The 20873-nt window shown below is 38.3% G+C and overlaps 1 protein-coding gene across 2 annotated transcripts in view; it reads right to left on the reverse strand.

Moving 5' to 3' along the window:
* Positions 1-20873, reverse strand: part of raver2 (ribonucleoprotein, PTB-binding 2) — a 79219-nt gene that overhangs the window by 12600 nt on the left and 45746 nt on the right. For both annotated transcript variants that reach the window (XM_067514294.1, XM_067514293.1), the window contains exons 5-9: positions 10231-10422; positions 5019-5139; positions 2588-2670; positions 2399-2497; positions 1717-1828 (exon numbers count right to left, since the gene is read on the reverse strand). In XM_067514294.1, the coding sequence (XP_067370395.1) occupies positions 1717-1828; positions 2399-2497; positions 2588-2670; positions 5019-5139; positions 10231-10422 (607 nt within the window). The remainder of the gene's footprint in view (positions 1-1716; positions 1829-2398; positions 2498-2587; positions 2671-5018; positions 5140-10230; positions 10423-20873) is intronic.

Here is a 20873-nt window from a genome sequence, read left to right on the forward strand (position 1 = left end):
TATACACACACTCTTAGAGGGACACGCACACAAGTGCTTTTGTTTTTGCACACGCCGTCTGTGATATATAATTTCCATTTAAAACAAGAGAGCTTTTCTCAGCTGGAGATTTGAATTGTAAATGCAGTGCAGCTTCCTGTGGATGTACTGTACAGTAATACAAAACTGTGAGCCAACCGTAAGACGTGACATTAAAATTACGATGGTTATTTACATATTTCTGTGGGTCTACATCACCCCCTTCCTCTGTGCTTACATCCCTTTTCACAACTGTGTTGTTTAAAAGAAACTCTTCCCAGCTGCTACACATCAAACAAAACAATTTGCACTCGAGCAAGAAATATAATTTCTATTTATGGCCGTGAGAAAATACAAAAACTCGTTGGGATACGGAGGCTAAGTCTATATTCTTTTCTATCTAAATGTTGTGTGTTGGATATAAACTTACACATCCGTATATGATAATTATCTGAACAATATTGATTGATAATGAGGGTTGATAATAACCAAACACACATCACAGTATATATTTTTGGCCATAAAAATGCCATAAACTGTTGCTAGTACTATCAAATGGAGTCACAGTGTTTTGAGGCTGCTTCTCCATCCTAAATCATTTTAACAAGCCATCACCGAGAAACTCAACAGCCACTACCAACCTTCAATGTACAACATCATTTCACATGGGGTTAGAATTTCTACGTAAAAAAGAAACTATGTGTAAGTACAGCAGCACAAATACGTAATAGTGATTTTAAAAACCACTTTTAAACCACTAAAACCTGTCAAGAGTTAGGTAGAAAACTACATCTATACAACTATTTTGAACCTAATGTAATAACTCAGCAGCCACCGATTTGACTGATTGCAATAATCACAGTATGTCTGTGTTGTCTTCACTGTCTCTCAGCGGTAACCTACTAGATACAGTATCACAGCTAGGCTGACAATATTGCTTTCAGACATGTGAGAGGAGCTCTGCTGCCAAAACCTACAGGTTTATAACAATAATGATTCAGTATACTACATTGACTTTGAAAATGAATTCTTTTTTTCGTTCTCATACTGAATAATTCACGGGTCCACTCAGTTCTGAGGAGCCGAGTCAGATCCAGAGTCTGCAGAGTTTAATTGGGTTCATTCGGGTGTCGTTTTTACAGTGGGTGTCTGTGTGTCAATATGTCCAAGACGAGAGTGAATTGGAAATCGCCTGAGTGTACGTATTGCCAGCTGGGATAAGATGCAACAAAAGAGAATGAGAAATGTGAACTTCACAGCTCACTTGAAATCTGATGATGGAACTGAAGCACAAACTCATTTTAGGAACATCTGTAGCCTATAATGTTTAAATTACACTGTTTAGAATTTGGATTTACAGATATTAAAAAGGTTAAAAGTTTGTTTTAATTATCACTAATTTATACAGTATAAATCTGGCTTTGAAGCGCATAAACAATAATTTTAGATTCTATGGCTTTGCTTTCTTTATAGAGCATTAGTTTTAAGTTGCTGGTGTCTCCCACCATCGGGTCACTGATTGAATTAACCATGTTCGTCTTCTCTCTTTGTTGCAGTCGAGGATCTAATTATTCCATCTATTCTATCCACACACTTCTGCTGCCCACCTCTGAAAGGCAGAGTGTAGCCTCATTTATTTGCAGTAAGTGTGCCAAATCATTTGACGAGAGCAGAGCACCGGGACTCGGCCCTGCTCACCTGTAGGGGAATCTCCCAGGAGGCCTTTACCCAATGCCACAAGGCCTGGAGGCCGCAGAGACAAAGCTTTTTGCATCAGCAGCCTGGACGGGTCCCCGAGCAGACTGGAGACCTGAGGAGGAGAAAGGGGAGCATGAAAAAAGAAAAAGGACAGAAACATAACGAAGTGAGCAGCGAACCAGACAAGTGATGATTCCAAGAAACGAAAAGAGTGAAAGTGGAAGGAAGAAGCGAGAGGGAGGAGAGAAGAACAGCTACTACAGATGAAATTAACTGTACTTCAGGTGTATATACAGCGTGCACATTATCTCATTTTCATTTTTTTATATAGTTGTATATATTATATGGAAAGGCAGATTAAATGATGATGAAAACTGTTTCTAAAACAAAATCAAAGTCACCAAGCATCAGCCAGTGTGACTTTTAACTTACGTTTCCGTAATTAAAAAGAAACATTCTAAAAGAAAATATGCAAATCAAAACAGGAAGGACATTTCTGCACCTCGAGGTCTTCCTTTAAGCAGAAAAGAAGCAATTAGTTTGCATTATCTGAGTGTTGCTTTACTTTCATTTAGATAAAAATGATAAGCACATCTGCACTCGACTATGTTTAACCCTCAATACTAATGCAAATGATCTCTCTCTAACACACACACACACAGAACAAAAACAGGTGTCTTACACTGCTCATGCGTTTGTCTTTGATGTGAAGAAGCTGTTGCTGTGCGAGCTGCATATGCAAGAGGTTCTGGAGAACAAGTCCATTACCAATCATTGCATGCTGCAAGGTAAAGGGAAAAAGACATTTTTGTTATAAAAACCTTAATGCACACCCACAAACATGCTACATAAATGGTAATGTTGTCGTGACCTGGTGTGCTTTTCCCAATGTGAGCAGAGCTGTGGTGAGAGGTGGTCTGAGGAACGGCAGGCTCGTGTGACGCCCGTACTTCCCTTAAATGCAGAGAACCAACAAATAGGAACATCAATCAGTGACTCTCTTTGCGATTTTCTTTGTTATACATTTCTTCCACTAATGCATCAATCAATCATCAGCTCAACGGCCATACACAGCTGGAATTATTAGTCAGGCAGCCAATCCATCAGTCATTTACAACACATTTCAAGTAATGACGCAGCTTTTCAGTTTCATAACAAGCTGAAGTAAAGAAAAAAAAACAAAAAACTTCCAAACAGATAAACAGCAGAGAAAATCTAAATTCAAACTTAATTTAGTGCTAATGCCACTGACAGGTGCCTTAAAAACAAAAGAAAAACCTCTGGCTCGCTTTCATAAATTGGAAAACAACGTCAAACACCCTACCATGACAGGACTCCAGTACATTTACAAAAGATACCAGTCGTTTTCAAGCACCATCTTCTCGGTGATGAGTTAGATGATCCGTTGGTAAAGTAACCCCTCCTCACCTAGTCCTTTGGCAAATATAGTTCTTACTGTTTCTCAGGGTGTGTTGCTTTCTCTAGGTCATCTACTTGTGTTCCTGCATACTTGTAAAACCTCAATACTCAAACCCAACTAGTGTTCCAATTCTAAGTTCGCATCCAATTACCAATCAAATACTGATTTGTTGTGTTCTTTAGAAGATTTGGAAAATGAGTATAAACCATAGTCTAAATTACTGTTCTAAGGATTATTTTACTGTCTGATCTGTAACTTAGTTATCCAGTACATTTTCCCCTTTGTTCCCGTTTATGTAAAATCCTTAAAGGTCAACTTCTGTTTTCAAGCTTTAATTGGATGTGTGTTGCTCAGCTGCGATTAAGACAAACTTGTGGATGAGAAATGGCTTCAGCTGTACATTATAATGGATAAACAAGCATGATCTTCTCTTGTCTACACTGACCATAATATGGGGAGAAATGAAGTGTACAAGCATTTCAACACCTACTGGGGTTTTCTTTGTTGTGCTGAGTAAGATGAATTCAACTGCGGTTGAAAATGAGCAAATTTGTTGATCAATGGAGATGGATTAATCAATCAAGCCCCATGGCAACACCAACACTGCCTTGGCTGACATTTGTTAGTTTTAACTAGTACAGATTGTCTGCCATTTTAAAAGCTATGAGGTGAAAACAACACATTCATTAAATGGAACACGGGTTTAGAAAACTTAGGAAGATTTGCTCCCATCCACGTGAAAGTGCCAATCTACACCTACTCGAAATACAGTTTCTTTGGCTTTTGTGAGCAAGCCTGTTACTCCTCTAAATCACAAGGCCTCATAATAAATGTGAGTGTCAATGTTAATGGTAGCTTTCTCCAGAATAGGTGGAGAAATTTTAACATTTAATCAAGGCTCTAATTTTAGATTTTAATTGTGCATGCTCTTCTTTAAGAGAGCTCCCCCACCTATCCTATCTTCTCTTCTTCGGTTCTCATTTGTTCCACTAATGTCACACAATTTCATTTTAATACCTGATTAGTCATTCATCAAGAATGAAGATGTCGACAAAGTGATTACAGTATATAGGAGGCTCTAACAGAGGGACAGACTCGTGCAGTAGATCTCTGATTATGATCAAGGTCCCAGAGGATTACTCCAATGAACAAGTTCAGGACAATGAGGGGCCTTAAAAGTTCCTATATTATTCAAAATGCTAATGATATATATTCAGTTCAAAGTCAGGATGTTATAGTGGGATTGGAATTCCTGAAAAAATGATAGATAACCAGGTTTTCTGTCATGTTCACCAAACTATATTTGCCATGTTTTATTACCGTATGCAGTTAAATACACCGTCTTAGTGGTGAATCCCTGTGGCCATTATCAAGTACTTCCTACAATAGTTGTTTATGAGAATAATTCCTGGCAAATGAATAAACTAATGTATCATGGGCTCATTAATGAATTATTAAACAGATCTATGGGACACAGGTCCAGGGATCCTAGGGGCCTGGTGGTACCCTTACCCAGAAATGAGAGTTAATTTAGCAGTGAAGACCTCCACTCCAGGTTAGAGGGTCTGATGAATGGATTAACCAATTGGTAACTTACTGACTATTTTACATTTTTGCTAAAAATAGATGATTGTTCATGAGTCAATAAGATTACTATTTACTATCTCAAGAGAAAACACATTTGATATTTATTAATAATTTCTAAGACTTTTCTGGGTAAACTGATTTTAGTGGTTTCAGGACATTTGTCAACCTACAGTTTCCCCACATGAAAATTCAGACTGCATTAAACTGCTAGAGTTTCCTTTGCTACTTGAAATGGATCCAAACAATTATCTGTGCTTTATTTAGCAGCACTTGTCACTGTCATGCACAGTCATACCTCCCCTTTTCCCAGTGTGGTATGGCCTCATGAAGATTTGCAGGGCAGCAGGGTTGGTCATACTGGTCAACAACTGGGCCAGGTTTGGTTCTGGTAGCAGACCTTTCCTATTACTCAGAATCTGCAGGGGAAACAAATGCACAATGGGCAAGTTTTAGAAATATGGTTGAACTGTGTGTGTTTGTGTGTGTGTGTGTGTGTGTGTGTGTGTGTGTGTGTGTGTGTGTGTGTGTGTGTGTGTGTGTGTGTGTGTGTGTGCGGATGCACGCAGTTTTGATCTTGTCATTAGTAGCCCCCGATGGCCGTGGTAATCATTACACTAGTTTACATCATCACAATATAACTGCAGTGTCAGCAGAGGGGAGTCGATCTGGGAGACAAAAGAGAGAGAGAGAGAAAAGAGAGACGAAGGGACAGAGTAGTCTGGGGGAAAATATGAGCAGGAGCGGAAAGAGGATAGTAAAAAGAGAAGAGAAAAACAGGGCAGAAGAGTTTGGAGGGACAAGTTTAACTATTGAGAATCAAAGTAGAAGCCACACGTCAAACAAGCACGGAAATTCAAATGTTGTCCACTAGTTTAACACTAGATGTTGGCATAATGATTGGTCTAAAAGTAATTCACATGAATCTAATATATGACATGTGGTGTACAGTCTGCAAAACCAAACACAGGGGAAAGGCCAGTGTTTGAATAACCTACAAAATGATGAGCTTATTACAAGGATAAGAAAATGCATTATGCTTATTTAACGTTTACATATTAAGAAACAATCAAACTTTGCTTCTCAATACTTGTTTGTGTGTGTTGAGCACATTTGAGTAACAATGGCCTGGCAGCACACAGAGCAATCTGCCACACAGCTGTCATTGCAACAGATTTCCTATATGAAAAGGAATAAAATAAAAAATACAAATCTCAACTGATCTAAATCAAAATTCTGTTCGGACAAAGTGCTGCAGTCTATTAACTTAGCTCAGAATTACCACATGCAATACTGTGCATCACAAATCATAATTTCAAGATTATCTCTGGTCAAAGTAATTCTCTCTCTCTCTCTCTCTCTCTATATATATATATATATATATATATATTCACATGTATAATGTGTTGTAAGTACTTTTTCTACAGTATTTGTCTTTCTTCAGTTGTGACATTACTCTTGAAGCATTTTCACCATTGATCACACCTAACAGACTGATAGTGAAACAGACTGATACGAAACCAGGTATAGTGTGTGTGTTTACGTAAATGTCCTGTTGCTAAATCTTATATAGGAAAAAAACGATAAGTACATCAAGTACAATAAGTAATGTACTTGATGTATGTTTCTAGCTTGCAGGTCCATCTAAACCTGTCAGTCTACAGTTTGTGCCTATTTAGCACTGCTCTTTGTTTCAGGTGTTTCATGCTTTGTTTTGTATTTAATGCGTATCACAAAGTAGAACTATATTCTATTTGAATCTATTTATTATCTATTTATTTAAATTTCTCCACCCTTAGTATACATTCACTGTGTCCCACTGTTAGGGCTCATTTCATGTTCGATGTAAGCTGAATTTCCTGGACTTTTATGGTCTCTGCTGAAAGACGCACTGTAGAACACATTACCAAATGAGAATTGAATCAGTGATTACATTGCAGAAATTTAATTCCACAGAATCAAATAAAATCCTATTGAATTAGATTGCTTCAAATCGAATGGAGCTGCTTTTGCTCTGGTAGATCCTCCTCATCAATGACACAATGCAGTACTCACTGGATGTCTTAGAGACACGGCTATTTAAAAACAACATTAGCCGGATGGTGATATTTTCTTCTCGTCTGCCCCTGGGCCAAAGCATGCTTTAGCTCGAGTCAACCTCGTTTCCTCCCTGTCACATCCTGAAGAGAGAGCATTACTGATGGGGATGTAGTGGGTTTGACTCCAGCCAGTCAGCAGGAAAAGAGTCTGGTGAACATATACATGTACAGTATGTGCATCTGTGCACTACAGCAAGAAAAACTGGCACTTGTGTGTGCCAGACTTGAACAAGGCCGGTTGTAGCTGACAGCATCTTTCAAGGGAAGAGAGAGAGAGAGAGAGGAGAAGGACAGGAGGAGGAGGAGAGCGCTCTCGTTTCTTTTCTTTCAGCTAGAGAAAATGTCAGCATGCATCAGCCTGTTTGACTACTGGCACAAACTCTAGCCACACACCCACACATTGACACGCATGCACACGCGCACACACAGACACACACACAACGGAGGTAAGGAAGTCGCGAAGAAGGGAAGGCGAGAAGTATCGCACAACGAGAAAGATGGAGGGAAAAGAAAGGAGGAGGGAGGAGGAGGCCATCTGGTCCTCAGCGTTCACACTTGCATACACTAACTCAAGCAATCAGAGGACTGACTGCCTTACAGGAGGACTGTAGCCAGGAGTAGGTCATGATCTCTTTATGAAGATTTGATGTTTCTTTTCCCAGCTGCTCACATTCACTGCAATAATCTTAAGAAAGCCTCAGGCTACTAATGCAACCCCACAGTCCTCTTTAGATCAAATTATTTCTCTTCTTTTCTAGTGCTGTTCTCTATCAACCCCCTGTACTTTCACAGAGTTATGTCTGCCTTTGTTCTTAGTACGTTCCCATTATTTTCCTCGGCTAAACACAGTTTATCCTAATGTCTTTTAATCCTCTACACTGTAATTCTGAGTGACCATTACTGGGCTGTTTTTCAACCTGTAATTTTAAACCCATCCATCTCAAGGCTCCAACCTGTTTAATCACACCTGACAATTCTTCCTCTGCAACAGCTCCTTTGTATTTCATTATAATCGAAAATAGAAATGCAGCAGCCTGTGTGTAAATTAGACTCAGTGTTGGTCAGGAGATTTAACGTTTAATTGAAGCATTCCATAATTGTAATTAGTGTAATCTCAAATATTTATAATCAGATGTGAGTCAAATAACAAGCTACAATGGTTTAATGGCTTTTTACCCATAAACCCAAATTATGTGAAAATATAATCAAAGATCATGTTGTGAAGGAAGCAAAATGGGAACATTTTCTAAACTATTGCTAATGCTGTGAATGAATACCTTTAATAAATTTGGGTTTTATAAAAATTAAACTTATGAAGAACTACAGTGGCCAGTGGTAGAGTAAGTCACTCTCCTCAACATAGACAATGGTCACAGAATGCATCACATGTTCTTGGATTAAGGACCAAAAATATTTTGAGATGTAATACAGACCAAAAAAAAAAAAAAAAGTGCTGTATTTTAAGCCAGTATTTTAAAACTTGAAAATTCACTGCAGTCTCTCTCTCTTTCTCTCTCTCACACACACACACACTCCCTTAAATAAACACACATTTTTGTTAGCACTCGTGCAATTGATTTTGATTGCAAAAAACATTGAGACTTAAGCTGCAATGCTTTCTAGCCCACTTTTGTACGTTAATTATGTACCCCTGACTGGGCTGTTAAAAATAAATCCATGTACTCCTAAAGATTAACACGTACTGTTCTTTTGCTGAAATTGACTGCAACTTTCATTTGTATTTACATCGTGTGTGTTACTCTGCTGGTGTGCATCTGTTTGGATGTCTATAGGGGGGGGTCAAATGAGTTTCATACTGTGTCGCAGGCAGAGTTGGGTTTATTTCAGGCAGCAGGAGACAGTGGAGGAGCCCAATCAGTCTATAGAACTATAATTATCATGTCAGTGCCTCTCTGCTACCACAGCAATGTGTAGGAGGGATACTACAGCTACAAAGACAATTTCAACCAGAGGGTGTTCATGCATGTGCACCATGTCAAACCTCAGTACATTTAAGCACTGGATGTGCTACAATCAGTCGGTGCTGGCTTGGCAATCTGATCTAGATGTAGCTTTGAGCAAGTTGGCTTGTATGTGCGTTTACATGACAGCAAGGGAAGTCCAATGTTTTGGTACTTCCTGTTTTTTGTATGGATTCTAGGAAACATATGTGGTTTTGTTTTTAGGGACCACCTTAGAATCTGAATCAGATCTGGCTTTTCAATATGAAAACGTGACCATTTGCAATCAGAAAATCCGTTGTGTGAGTTAGAGTGACGATTTCAACAGTATCAAGCTAGGCAAATGGGAACCTATTAAGCATTTAAAAATCAATAATGTTTGCAGAGCTGCAAGAATTAAATTGCTGACATGATGTTGGACTAGCATATGGATTTGTCCAATGCATCACATGCATTTCTATAGCTTAGCCTTTAAAAAAAGATGCTTTTTTAATTGAAATTGACAACAACCTGCATGTAAACACGTTTCATGTTGAGCCTCCTCTAAGAAACAGATATCTTTATAATGCACAACTAGAACAGCGGGTTGCATAGCTTTATACATACTGCTTTGAAGTCTCCCTGTCAGCTCTCACCTCCTGTCACATTGTGCAGAAAGCTGTCATCCTTGTGCACATGCAGGTGGCGTATCTTCATATTGGTGATCAGAGGCAGAGCGGCAGACAATGAAACATTTGTGTCCTGTGACAGTAGCTCCGTCAAAGAGTTTTGTTTTTTTTAAAGCAACAGCACCAGCTACTGTAGAACTGCTAGAGAATATAAAAGTATATTTATGATTCCCCTTATTCTCTGTATGTTTCTTCAAGCATCTATTTGATTTGCATTGAACTTTAACGTTTTTTGTTTAAAGTGAAGGTTTGGTGCCAATGGGCCAATGCAAAGTCAGATGTTCTATCGTTAAACCAAAAAGATAAATGTTCTCTGTTCCTGCATATAAATGATCCAAAACCTGTTCGGATTTTCAGGCAAGTTCCACAACTACATAAAGGGAAGCAAATTGAACAAACCAGACAAAAAAAAAAAAAAAAAAGAAAAAAAGGATCAAATCTCAAATATTTTAAATAAAAATAGAGAAAATTCTTAAGGATTCACAAACTGTGCAGCTGCTTCTAAATAATCAATCAGGCCCCTGTTGTGGATTTCATTTAAATAGATAAAACTCTTGCTTGCCAATTAATTTACACCTAATAGCCCTTAATTATCTTGATCCTTGATGGTGTAACCCCAAGCCCTCTATGATAACCATTCAGGGTTAATGAATCAGTAGTTTGACATCTAAACAGTGAATTGTTGTAAATTTTTAGAATGGGTTGTAAAATTTTATTCTACCCATTGATGCGTATGTGCAGTTTAGAGCAGACTGTGCTGCTCCTGCATGCATTATACTCACCATACCCTGGGCGGCGATGAGGGCAGCTAGAGTGCTTCTCCCTGAGGTGCCGGGGGTACAGAGAGACAGACGGACCTCCTGTCCTCCTACCAGTGACCGGTCCATTTCTATCAGCACAGCCTCTGCCTGCTCCGCGCTCTCGTACTCCACCACACCGAAGCCCCGGACTGGGCTGCCCTCATCCTGAGCAAGCTGGAAGAAAAAAACAAATTAAGATTATGACAGCTAAATATCTGCTGCATGTATATGTAAATTCTATAGATCTTTTTTTGCAGTAAACTACACAAAGCTGAAATAGTGATCATACTGGGCAAAGAGCAGAACAAGAGCTTAAAAGTGAGCTTGCAGAGTTGCAAACTTCAGCACATAGTAAAATTAATGATATAAAACAATGATATTGATGATAACTTCTCACGTTTACTCAGGCGCTTCAGTAACGAGGTTTCTAATCAGCTTTTTCTAACAGTGCGTGTGTGTAACAAAAGGTTGCCGACAGGAAGAACCAGCTGAGTGAGCGCTAAATGCAGGAGATATCATTTCGAATCGAAGCTGCCTCATTTTCAAATCAAAGTCCAAGGAAAGTCAGACTGAAAATGAAACCACTGTGACACAATGCAGAAAGAAAGTGACGCAGACCAAAAGGCTTTCAAAATAAGACAGAGGGGGCAGAGAAATCAGATTACTCATCCGCTGCATGTATATGTAAATTTCCAGTGACCAGTTTCTCAAGAGCATGTAAACTCTGTTCCCTGATTACCTGAGAAAGGTGATTTCTCTGATTAAACGCAGCCAAAGTTCACCTAATGTGCTAATTTTGTGCTTCGGGGTAGTGAAGAGCTTCACTTATTGCCAGTTTTATATTTATACGTCTGCAGCAGCTCTACTGTGCCTCCAAGAAAAGTTTAATTAAACCTCTCTTCTGTCATATCTTCATTTCCTTTACCTCTGTGAGATCTGTACGATATGTGTCACTAGTGCCTAGAATAATCTCTTTTGGTGCTTTGAGGCAAACCTCATTATTACTAGGGTTACATTCATACATACATAATTATCAGGGTTATGTACAGAAGTTGTTCACATGTTCAGGTGATAGAATGAAAGTACTTATTGCTCTGGGTGTGCAGGTTATATTTTGGCTAATAGGTTTATTGGTTATAGGAAGTCTCAAAATGACGTTCCCTAAATTACGGTAAAATATTTAAGCTTTAACTCATTAGTCTGTACACAGTTTGTCTTTCAGAAAAAACAACTACTGTGCCCTCTGTCTTCTCACAGTAAAAGCAAAATAAAAAAAACAAGACACACAGTATCAGTATGTTCACAGTATGTTTTTGCAAATTTCTGACTGGCTTTGGGTTTGTAGACTAATGTAATTCTAGTTCTACTGCAACAGAGTAAGTGTGAAATGTGGTACTTTTCCAGTGCACTGTTCATTATCCACCTCCTCCATATTACTGAAGAGAATAAGTAGATTCGGGTTATGGATAGACGAATGAGCCGAGGTGTCTGAGTCACACATTCTGTTGCTTGCCAGCAAACACAAAACACAACAGAAATACCACCATTAGAGCTTAAAAGCATCTCTCCAGCTCATACGAACAGCCTCTGTTTCTTGTGTAATTTTTAAATGTTAGCAATGATAACTTCACTTCCTTATGATAACTTAAACTAAAAACCAATGTCTCCTTTCACACATCACCAGCTTTTTGCAGGAATACAAATGAATACTGCATCAGAGGCATTTTCACATACAGCTGTTTTAATTGAGTCAATGTGTTTCAGTGTGGTTTTTCATTTAATATGCAAGAGGAAATGTACACACTGATAATTCTAACAATCCAATGTAAGCCGCCTGCTGCTTAATGAAAGGCGCTTTTTCCTCACCAGAGACGGTAAAATGCCTGGAAAGACTACTTTCATTTATCCTATCTTTTAATAAATCAAGGATAGGGAAAGAAGGGTTCTGCAAACAGCATCTTTTCTATGTCTGCACTTAAGTTAAAGGCACCATCTTGGAACACAAATAACATTCATCCATAAAACTGAATGGGAAAGCATTTTGAACTTTGGATTCAATAATCAAAACACAACTCCCCAGAACAAGCTGTCCATACATTACACTGCAGTGTGGGACTGCAAGGCCAGCACCATGTCCAAAATTCGCCAATTTAACTGTTTTAACCATTCAGTGTTACATGAGACCAAATGCATTCAAATATTAATTCACACAAGACATTTAAAAAACACGAACCCCTGCTTTCAAGGTTGTATGTGTGTGTATGACAGAAACTGACAGATAACTGTGTTGTGGTGGAGGTAAAAAAGCTTGTCTCAGCTCCTCGTGTCAAAAAGCAGAGATAAAAAAACATTACACGATGTAAGATACATCGTCTTCCTGCATTTCTCTAGGGAGCAGACGTCCACACACAAACACACACACAAGTTTCTGTATCTGTGTACCAGCAACCAAAAAGGATCTTTTGCCAGCAGCTTAATGGCTACTTCCAGTGTAACCTCGGGCCTTTGTCCAACATGAAAAGTTGACTGAATGATGTCATCATTTTCTTCATGGCAACTGGTCTAAATTGATCTCAGGCCAGGAAGTACTGCTGACCAGCAACTTTATTTCAGAAAAAGGCTGACCTCTGTATCAAGAATGCTCAATCATTTCCTAATGTTCATAGCCCAGCTAAATAATGCAGACAGGCTAATATCTTACAGCTAATGGATGATATGGGATCATAACAATAACTAAAGACTAATGTCTTATGGTAAAAATCATCACATTAAAATTATAACATCCATGCGTGTTACTGGATTGTTCCCACTGTCTGACCTTGTGGACCAAACATGTTGACAGCTCACCCATCATTCAAAAAGGTGTTTTGCTTAAAGTTCTTTCAATTATGGGTTGTCTTTCACTGTGCAGAATGTGTGTATGAACAGACGATTGTTTTCACATTCATCTGCCTGTTAGGTGTAAAAAAATTCTGCACTAGCAGTTTATTACAAGTTATGGAATTTTGGAAGCCAATCACTGCACAAAGTGATATTAGAAACTTGTAAACTCTATGTACTCATTCACTGTTATTTACTTGTTTAATTTAACAAGTATTAGTTACATTTGGTACAAGTATATCAGACACAGTTTCGTGTTTAAATATATACATTAAATCAATTAAAAACAAATACAATCTTGAATATATCAAGTGCAATCAAAATATGCTTTTATGCCAAACAAATCTGTATGACATTTATGTTTTTCTCCGGCTAATACTGACACCAATTACAATACACGTTAAAATCTTATTCGGTTCCCAGAGAAACTTAAGGAAAACTGTGCACCTTTTCATATTTCAAGCTTGACTACTGGATGCTATTAAAAGCAGCAACTTTGACTAAAGTAATCACAGCAAAACTAAGAGTGGCCAAATCCTGACCAGAAGATAATATTTACAACCTTTGGGCCTGAGGAAAGTGAATTTTGGTGTACATTGTTTACCTGCTTGTGTTGAAGCACACAAGGTTCAAAAAGTCTTTTGCAAAATGTCTACAGTCAAAAATGTCCATGTTGCACAGTCTCAAGGTGCTCTGGAAGAACCAGAGTGTACAAGTAAGCCAACATTCATACTGTACCATAGGTAGTACAAGTCTGATTCTTACTTGCAACTATAATGCTTTACCATAGCTTTATAGTGCGAATAGGTGGAGAGTAAATATAGTTTCAAACTGTTAAAGGCTTGACAAACCACTCACATGTGTAGTTGAAATGACAGTAACGGAACAAAACTAAACTTTTCAGTTAGAGCAATAAAATTCCCCAAAGGTTTAGACAGAACAGAACTACAGAAAGACCAGTATCACTGAGATATGAATACTCATAATACATAGGACATGTGATTTCATGGCCTTTAATAAGTCGCAACAAAAGGAGGTCAGAGTGCTGTGGGAGAAATCAACAAGAAACAGCAGCATGTAGCAGGTGGCCTTACGTAGCATGTAAACAGCTGATGATATGCATGACGGCAGTTTTCACCATGAAATAAATGGACAATTATCACATAGACTCTCTGGCCACATTAAGTACACATGTACAATCTAGTGCAATCCAATAAAGCAGCTCTGCCATGAATTCTATTTTTACGAGGTTATAGTTTCTTAGTTTTTAGGTTGAAACTGTCAGAAAGGTGATAATTCTATTATGTGTTCGTTATTGAGGTCATAGTGGGTGGTGGAGTTGTACTGGAAGGCATTATAATGTTTTAGCCACTATTTAAAATGAAGTAGAGGGTGTAACGAGCCAACGGGAACTCTTTGACGGCATTTTTCAGTATGTAGTAATTAAACCAGTAATCCTGAATGAAAACATAACAGACATTATTCAGAATAGTTCATTCCTGCCCCAATGCATGAGGAAATCCCAAATCTCCCTGCTCGATGTGACCTCACTGTATCCAACATGGATGCATCTAATATTTACACACTAGGGCTACAGCTAATGATCGTTTTATGTTTTACATATATTGATAATCAAGAATATACTGTAACTGTATATAAACCATCAGAAAACTGTAAAATCCAGATCAGCTTCCCAAAGGCCAAAATGCATTCCAAAAAAGAAGCATAAATAAAAACAGAATGCAATGAACCCAAATCAACCCAATTAAACAATAGAACATAAACAACATATCAGATGTTGAAACTGAGACTACCATTCTACCATTTCATGGAAATGGAAAATATTAGCTTTGAGTTTGATGACAGCAACACATCTTAAAAAAGGTGGAACAGGGTAATGTTTACCACTGTGTAGCATCCCCTCTTCTTTTAACAACTGTCTGTAAATGTCTGGGAAGGTTGTCTCATTCTTGTCTGATGCAGGATTTTAGCTGCTGAAGAGTTGCCAGATTTTTCCTTATACGATGAGCCAAATGTTTTCTATTGGTGAAAGGTCTGGACTGCAGGGAGGCCAGTTTAGCACCCGGACCCTTTTCCTGTGAAGCCATGCTGTTGTGATGGATGCAGTATGTGGATTAGCATTGTCTTGCTGAAATGTGCAAGGTCTTCCCTGAAGGAGACGATGTCTGGATGGGAGCACATGTTGCTCTAAAACCTCTATGTACTTTTCAGCATTGATGGAGCCTTTCCAGATGTGTAAGCTGCCCTTGGCATAGGCACTAATGCACCCCATACCATCAGAGATGCAGGCTTCTGATAACAAGCTGGATGGTCCCTCTCCTCTTTAGTCCACAGGAAACAGTGTCCATGTTTTCCAAAAAGGAATTTTAAATTTTGATCCATCTGACCACAGAACAGTTTTCCATTTTGCCTCAGACCATTTTAAATGAGCTTCGGCTCAGAAAACACAGCAGCATTTCTGTATCATGTTTGCATATGGCTTCTTCTTTGCATGATACAGCTTTATGATCCATAAATTTGTGGCTTGCACAGTGAACTGTGTTCACAGACAATTATTTCTGGAAGTGTTCCTGCCCATGCAGTTTTGTCCAGTAGAAAATCAGGCCTATTATTAATGCAGTGTCTCCTGAGGGCCCAAAGATCACATGCATCCACTTTTGACCTTCGGCCTTGTCCCTGTACCAACCTGTTGCCGATTAACCTAGTTAGTGGTCAAATGCTCCTCCATTTCTTTTTTTTAAATGTTTTTATTTGCAGCAATGACTTTTCCAGCCCTTTGTTGCCTCGGTTCTAACTTTTTTAAATGTGTTGCTCCGATCAAATACAAAAATGAACTAAAATTTTCCATCGAGTGGTAAAATGTCTCCATTTCAAGATCCTACTTGTTGTTTATGTCCTATTGCGAATAAAATATGTGTTAATAAGGTTTTTTTAGAATAGGGATTGTACTTGTTTAGTAAATAATTATTCATATAGTTTCAAAGCACTAAGTTTAAGAGAATTTGTGATTGCAATTAAAGTTGCAATAAAAACAATTTCCTATGATGGCACATACTGTATATGCAATAAAATCTTATCAAATACTTGTGGGCAGTGGGTAGATTACAAATCAGTGGGAGACAAATGTATTTGTGCTGATGCTTGTTACCACCAGCACTCAATCAAGTGGCTCTCGACTTCCTCCTTCCCTCCACCTCTCCTCTCATTCATCTGCTGTTCCCTCCGGTCTGAACAGAAATGGATGGATGGATGAATGGATGGATGGATGGATGGATGGATGGTAGGAACAAGGGTAGAAAATGGATGTATGTGTGGAGGGGTAGGTTGATAGGCTATTATCATCAGCATACATTAAGCAAACTGTATGGAAATGAACAGAACCACTTTACCGCTTGAGAGATGGAAGGATGGATGAACAGAATAGGGGAAGAGAGTGGGAGTAAGGAGGGATGGAGAGACAAAAGAACAGAAGGAAAGAAGAGTGAAGTGGAAAAAACATTAATGATTGATTAAGTGACTGATGAGTGGAGAGCACAAGGGAGGGAGGCTCACAGAGATTATGGTCTAGACAATTCAGGAGGGAGAACAGAAACTTGATAATCATTATTTTGTGTGAACAAAACGAATACGACAGGAGTTGAAGTGAATAAATATGAAACACACATTATTTGAAATTGGATTGTGCACAAATGGTATTCAAGCCATCATCAACTTTGTGTGTGTGTGTATGTGCATACGTGAGTAATGATGCAAAGACTGAGTGAGTCTCTGTATTGCAACTGCACTCACATTATATAAAATATTCAATCATTATTCAGCTCTGCACAAACTATTTGCATTGCATTCAAATTAGCACAAGTATACAAGTGTGTACTGTATGTGAGTCTTGTATATGCCAGTTGTAGTCTGCCTGCGTGTGTGTACCACTGGTAAAAGCCTAAAACCATTTGTGTTTTTACTGTTGATCTTTTCCAGAAAGGAGCCTAGAGGCTGTTGCACAGACGGAACATGTACATTTACCAGGACATTAACTGCAGCCATAGAGCAACCTACACAATATGGATGACATTTGAGGGTCACATTGTAATAAAGCTTAAAAAAAAAGTGGACACATAATTCTTTAAAGCAGTGGGAATGTTTTCTTTCTTTTGAATATCTAGGGTTCTTGTAAATCAGTGCTTAGAGGAAATGACTCTAAAATAAAGTGTGACTCATAGTGCAGCATACAGTAAAACTATTATTGCGGGGGCTGTGGCAGAGGAAGGTAGAGCGGAGGTCCACAGTTGTTGGTTCAAACCCCGGCTCCGCCAGTCACATGTCGAAGTGTCCCTGAGCAAGACACATTGTGAATGCCAATGGGTGAATGCGGGTAAATAAGAAGCAAAGCGCCATATAAGTGCAGACCATTTACCATTTACAGTCAAAAGGAACAGCTGTGTAAACTTTCTCCTTTGAAAACATGGTACAAATGGGCCTTAACTGTGCTACACACTTGAGTGTACTAATAATAAGCTCGTTGATGCAATGAAAATAATTATGTTATCATTCAAAGTATCAGTCTTACCATTTTATTGTAAATTCCATTTGATGCACTTGCTTTTAAGCTTAAATATAGCCCAAGTGGCTTAGGCATTTGTTACATCATAATCTCTTGACTTTTACTAAAAGACTGCATGCTGAAATATGTCAGTACAAGAACACTTAAGATAACCAATAGTTACAAATAGAGTGCAATAAAATAAAATAAAACACTTTTTGATATGAACTGCAAGGACAGAACATTCTGTAATAACCAGCCTATCTTTTCCGAAATGAGTCGTGTGTGTGTTAGACTGCAGAAACCAAAGATGCTAAACTAGCTCTCCGGGTGTCTGACAGCTCTTGACCTCAAATAGAAGTCGCTAAACAAGAGATGCTGACTGAGTAACTGGCAGGGCTAAGACTCGGAAGAACAGCCCTGTCAGTTTCTAAGTGTGTGTGTGTGTGTGTGTAAGTTTGAATGGCCACATCAGTTGTCTGAACTGAATGATGAGGTCACAGCAGTCGTGACACAGCTGTCTGTGAAGAAAGGGGCATGACCCATCACAGTGACAGGTTTAACTGAGATCTTTATGAAGAGAATGGGATGAGTTGATCAGAGGGTGTGTGTGTACATATGGTGACAGGGTGGTCATATCAGTACCTGTCTGAAAGGAGTTCTGTAAAGACTACTGAACTGTTGTGCTTCTACTGTAACATGACTTGCAGGATAGTAAAATCCTCATCCTTCCACTGCACAGTTAAACTTACAAGAGACACTGGCAGACACTGCTGGTCCAAACAGTAGTGGGGATACACTGGAAGACTAGCTAAGACATTCAAAGACAGGACAGTTCACTTTTGAACACCACCCACTGTCACAGATTCTTACTCTTAGACAATCTGGAAGAAAATTACACCTGAAGACTGGAAGTTCTGAGGTAACAAACCTTAACAAACCCTAAAATTCCCACGAGAAAGGAAAAGGCTTTAAAAACTTTCATTTAAAAAAAAAAAAAAACTAACACAAAAAAGAAAAGTCTCCTGCATAGAGAGCCATGGACAACAGAGAGTCTAAAGGGAATTACCGTATAAAAGGTAAAATAACTTTGCATACAAAGCAAGTTTCAGGTGGCTGTAGATCTCTGTTGCTTGTTGCCAATTCCAGCTGTAAATATTAAACATGTTAAAGAAATCCTGAGAAATTCAAGAATTACCGTGGTAACTAGATATTAAGACTTTGTCATTTATCTTCAAACAACCTAAGACCACATTTTCCACCTCCGCCTGCTCAACCAACGTGAGGTTAACACAGTAGTAGCAGTGGTAGTATAATGGTATCGGTATAGGTACAGTACATCCCTATCTCTCCTCATGCATACAATAACAGCTGAACCCTCAGTTATCGCACCTCACAGAGGGATAATCAGAGGAAGAAAAAAAAAAAAAAGAGCATAAATTATAGTTTTTTTTGCAGATGACTTCTTATTCTATTTATCAAACCAAACCACACCACACCACATAATACCCTACTCTTCTTTAAATCTAAATTAAAATTTTATATTGTCGCTTGCCTTTCAAGATGTGACTCAATTTCATAAATTTAAAAAAGTAGTGACTAATGATTACAAATATTTTTAGAGAGAGTACAAAATGAAGAGGATGAATCTGCATTTACCTTTTTAGACGCTGGTGGAATTACGTCAACTTTTATTCTTCTGCCAAACAATGTTTTTGGTTTTGTTGTGCATGTGTCAATGAAGCAACAGCTTAAAACAACGTTAATACATTATAGATACAATTACTTTTGTTGGCCTTTTAATGTGTGTTTTACCATATGCTTCCTGTATATTAAGGGAGCCCACTTGAGCAACTTCCCTAGGCAACCTGCAAAAAACAGCTTATGTATTCAATTGGTTTTCCTAGGACATGGTTTCCAATGTATGGAATACACTAAAAACAATGTAAAGCTGCAGCCTAAAAGGATTAACCACTGACCACTTGGTGAGATTGTAACAATCATTCACTATGAATATTTAGTGTTCATTTTGTTTAACTCTGTTTTGGTACCTGTGTTAAATTTCTAATATAAATGTGATTAAATGGCACATTTTAGTGCAGACGGGTCATATTTGAGTGCAACAAAATATGCATAAACAGAATACCCATCTTTGTCTGACTAAAACTTTGAAAACATTTTTCCACTTTTGACAAATGGGGAAAATAATTATGTCAAGCACGTAAAGATTGTACTTTGGGAAGGCTTTAATTGGCTGTGCACAATGAGTGCTGATGATTGTAAGGAACATGTTTTTCAGAGCAAAATGCATTACATATTCAAACTTTGCTTCTTTCTGTTGCTTCTGAAAGAAACCATACAGGTGCCTTTTTTGCAATTTAAAACTTGTTTTCCTTTCACAGCCTTTTTCCACTTTTAAAAACGTGAGAGTGTTTTGTCTACCTGTTCATCTATCTTCATAAAATCCCCAAATAAAAAGGATCACAGTTCATATGAATGTCCTGCTTTCAAAGATATTCTTTAATGAGAAACAAAGTTTTACATTTTATTTTCTTGTCTTGTACAATATGATGGTCCCTTCTGCTTACAGTACATTTATGAAGTGAAAAGAACTTTTTTTTTCCCTCAATCAAATTTTGTAACGCGTTTAATATTTAAAGCTGGAACTGGCCATTTGCAAGCCAATAGCTACTTCAAATACACTTTATAGTTAATGTTCTGCGTAACAATTAACATGCTTTTAACATTGCACTAAAAAGTTAGATGCACACAATTTGAAAAGATGTGGGGACCATTTCTGGACAATTCCTGCTGAGGATTTTCAAGACAAGAAATCATCATATCATAAAGAAAAAAGTTTTTTTAAGTAAGGCTAAAAAACTACACACCATCAGCAAATTTTATGTAATTGCTTAAATATTACCATAATAAACATAATGCTGGGCAGCACAGTGGTGGAGTGGTTAGAATCGGTGCCTCACAGCCTTCTTGTGGAGTTTGCATGTTCTCCCCGTGCTCATGACTCTAAATCACCCGTAAGTGTGAATGGTTGTCTGTCTGTGTATGTCTCTCTGTGTTGGCCCGGAGACAGAATGATGACCTTTCCAGGGTGTGCACATCCTCTCACCCAATGTTAGCCCCCCACGACCCTGAACACGTAAATCAGTTACAGATAATGGATGGTTAT

The sequence above is a fragment of the Channa argus genome, chromosome 8, assembly GCF_033026475.1.
Source record: "Channa argus isolate prfri chromosome 8, Channa argus male v1.0, whole genome shotgun sequence".
Lineage (NCBI taxonomy): Eukaryota > Metazoa > Chordata > Actinopteri > Anabantiformes > Channidae > Channa > Channa argus.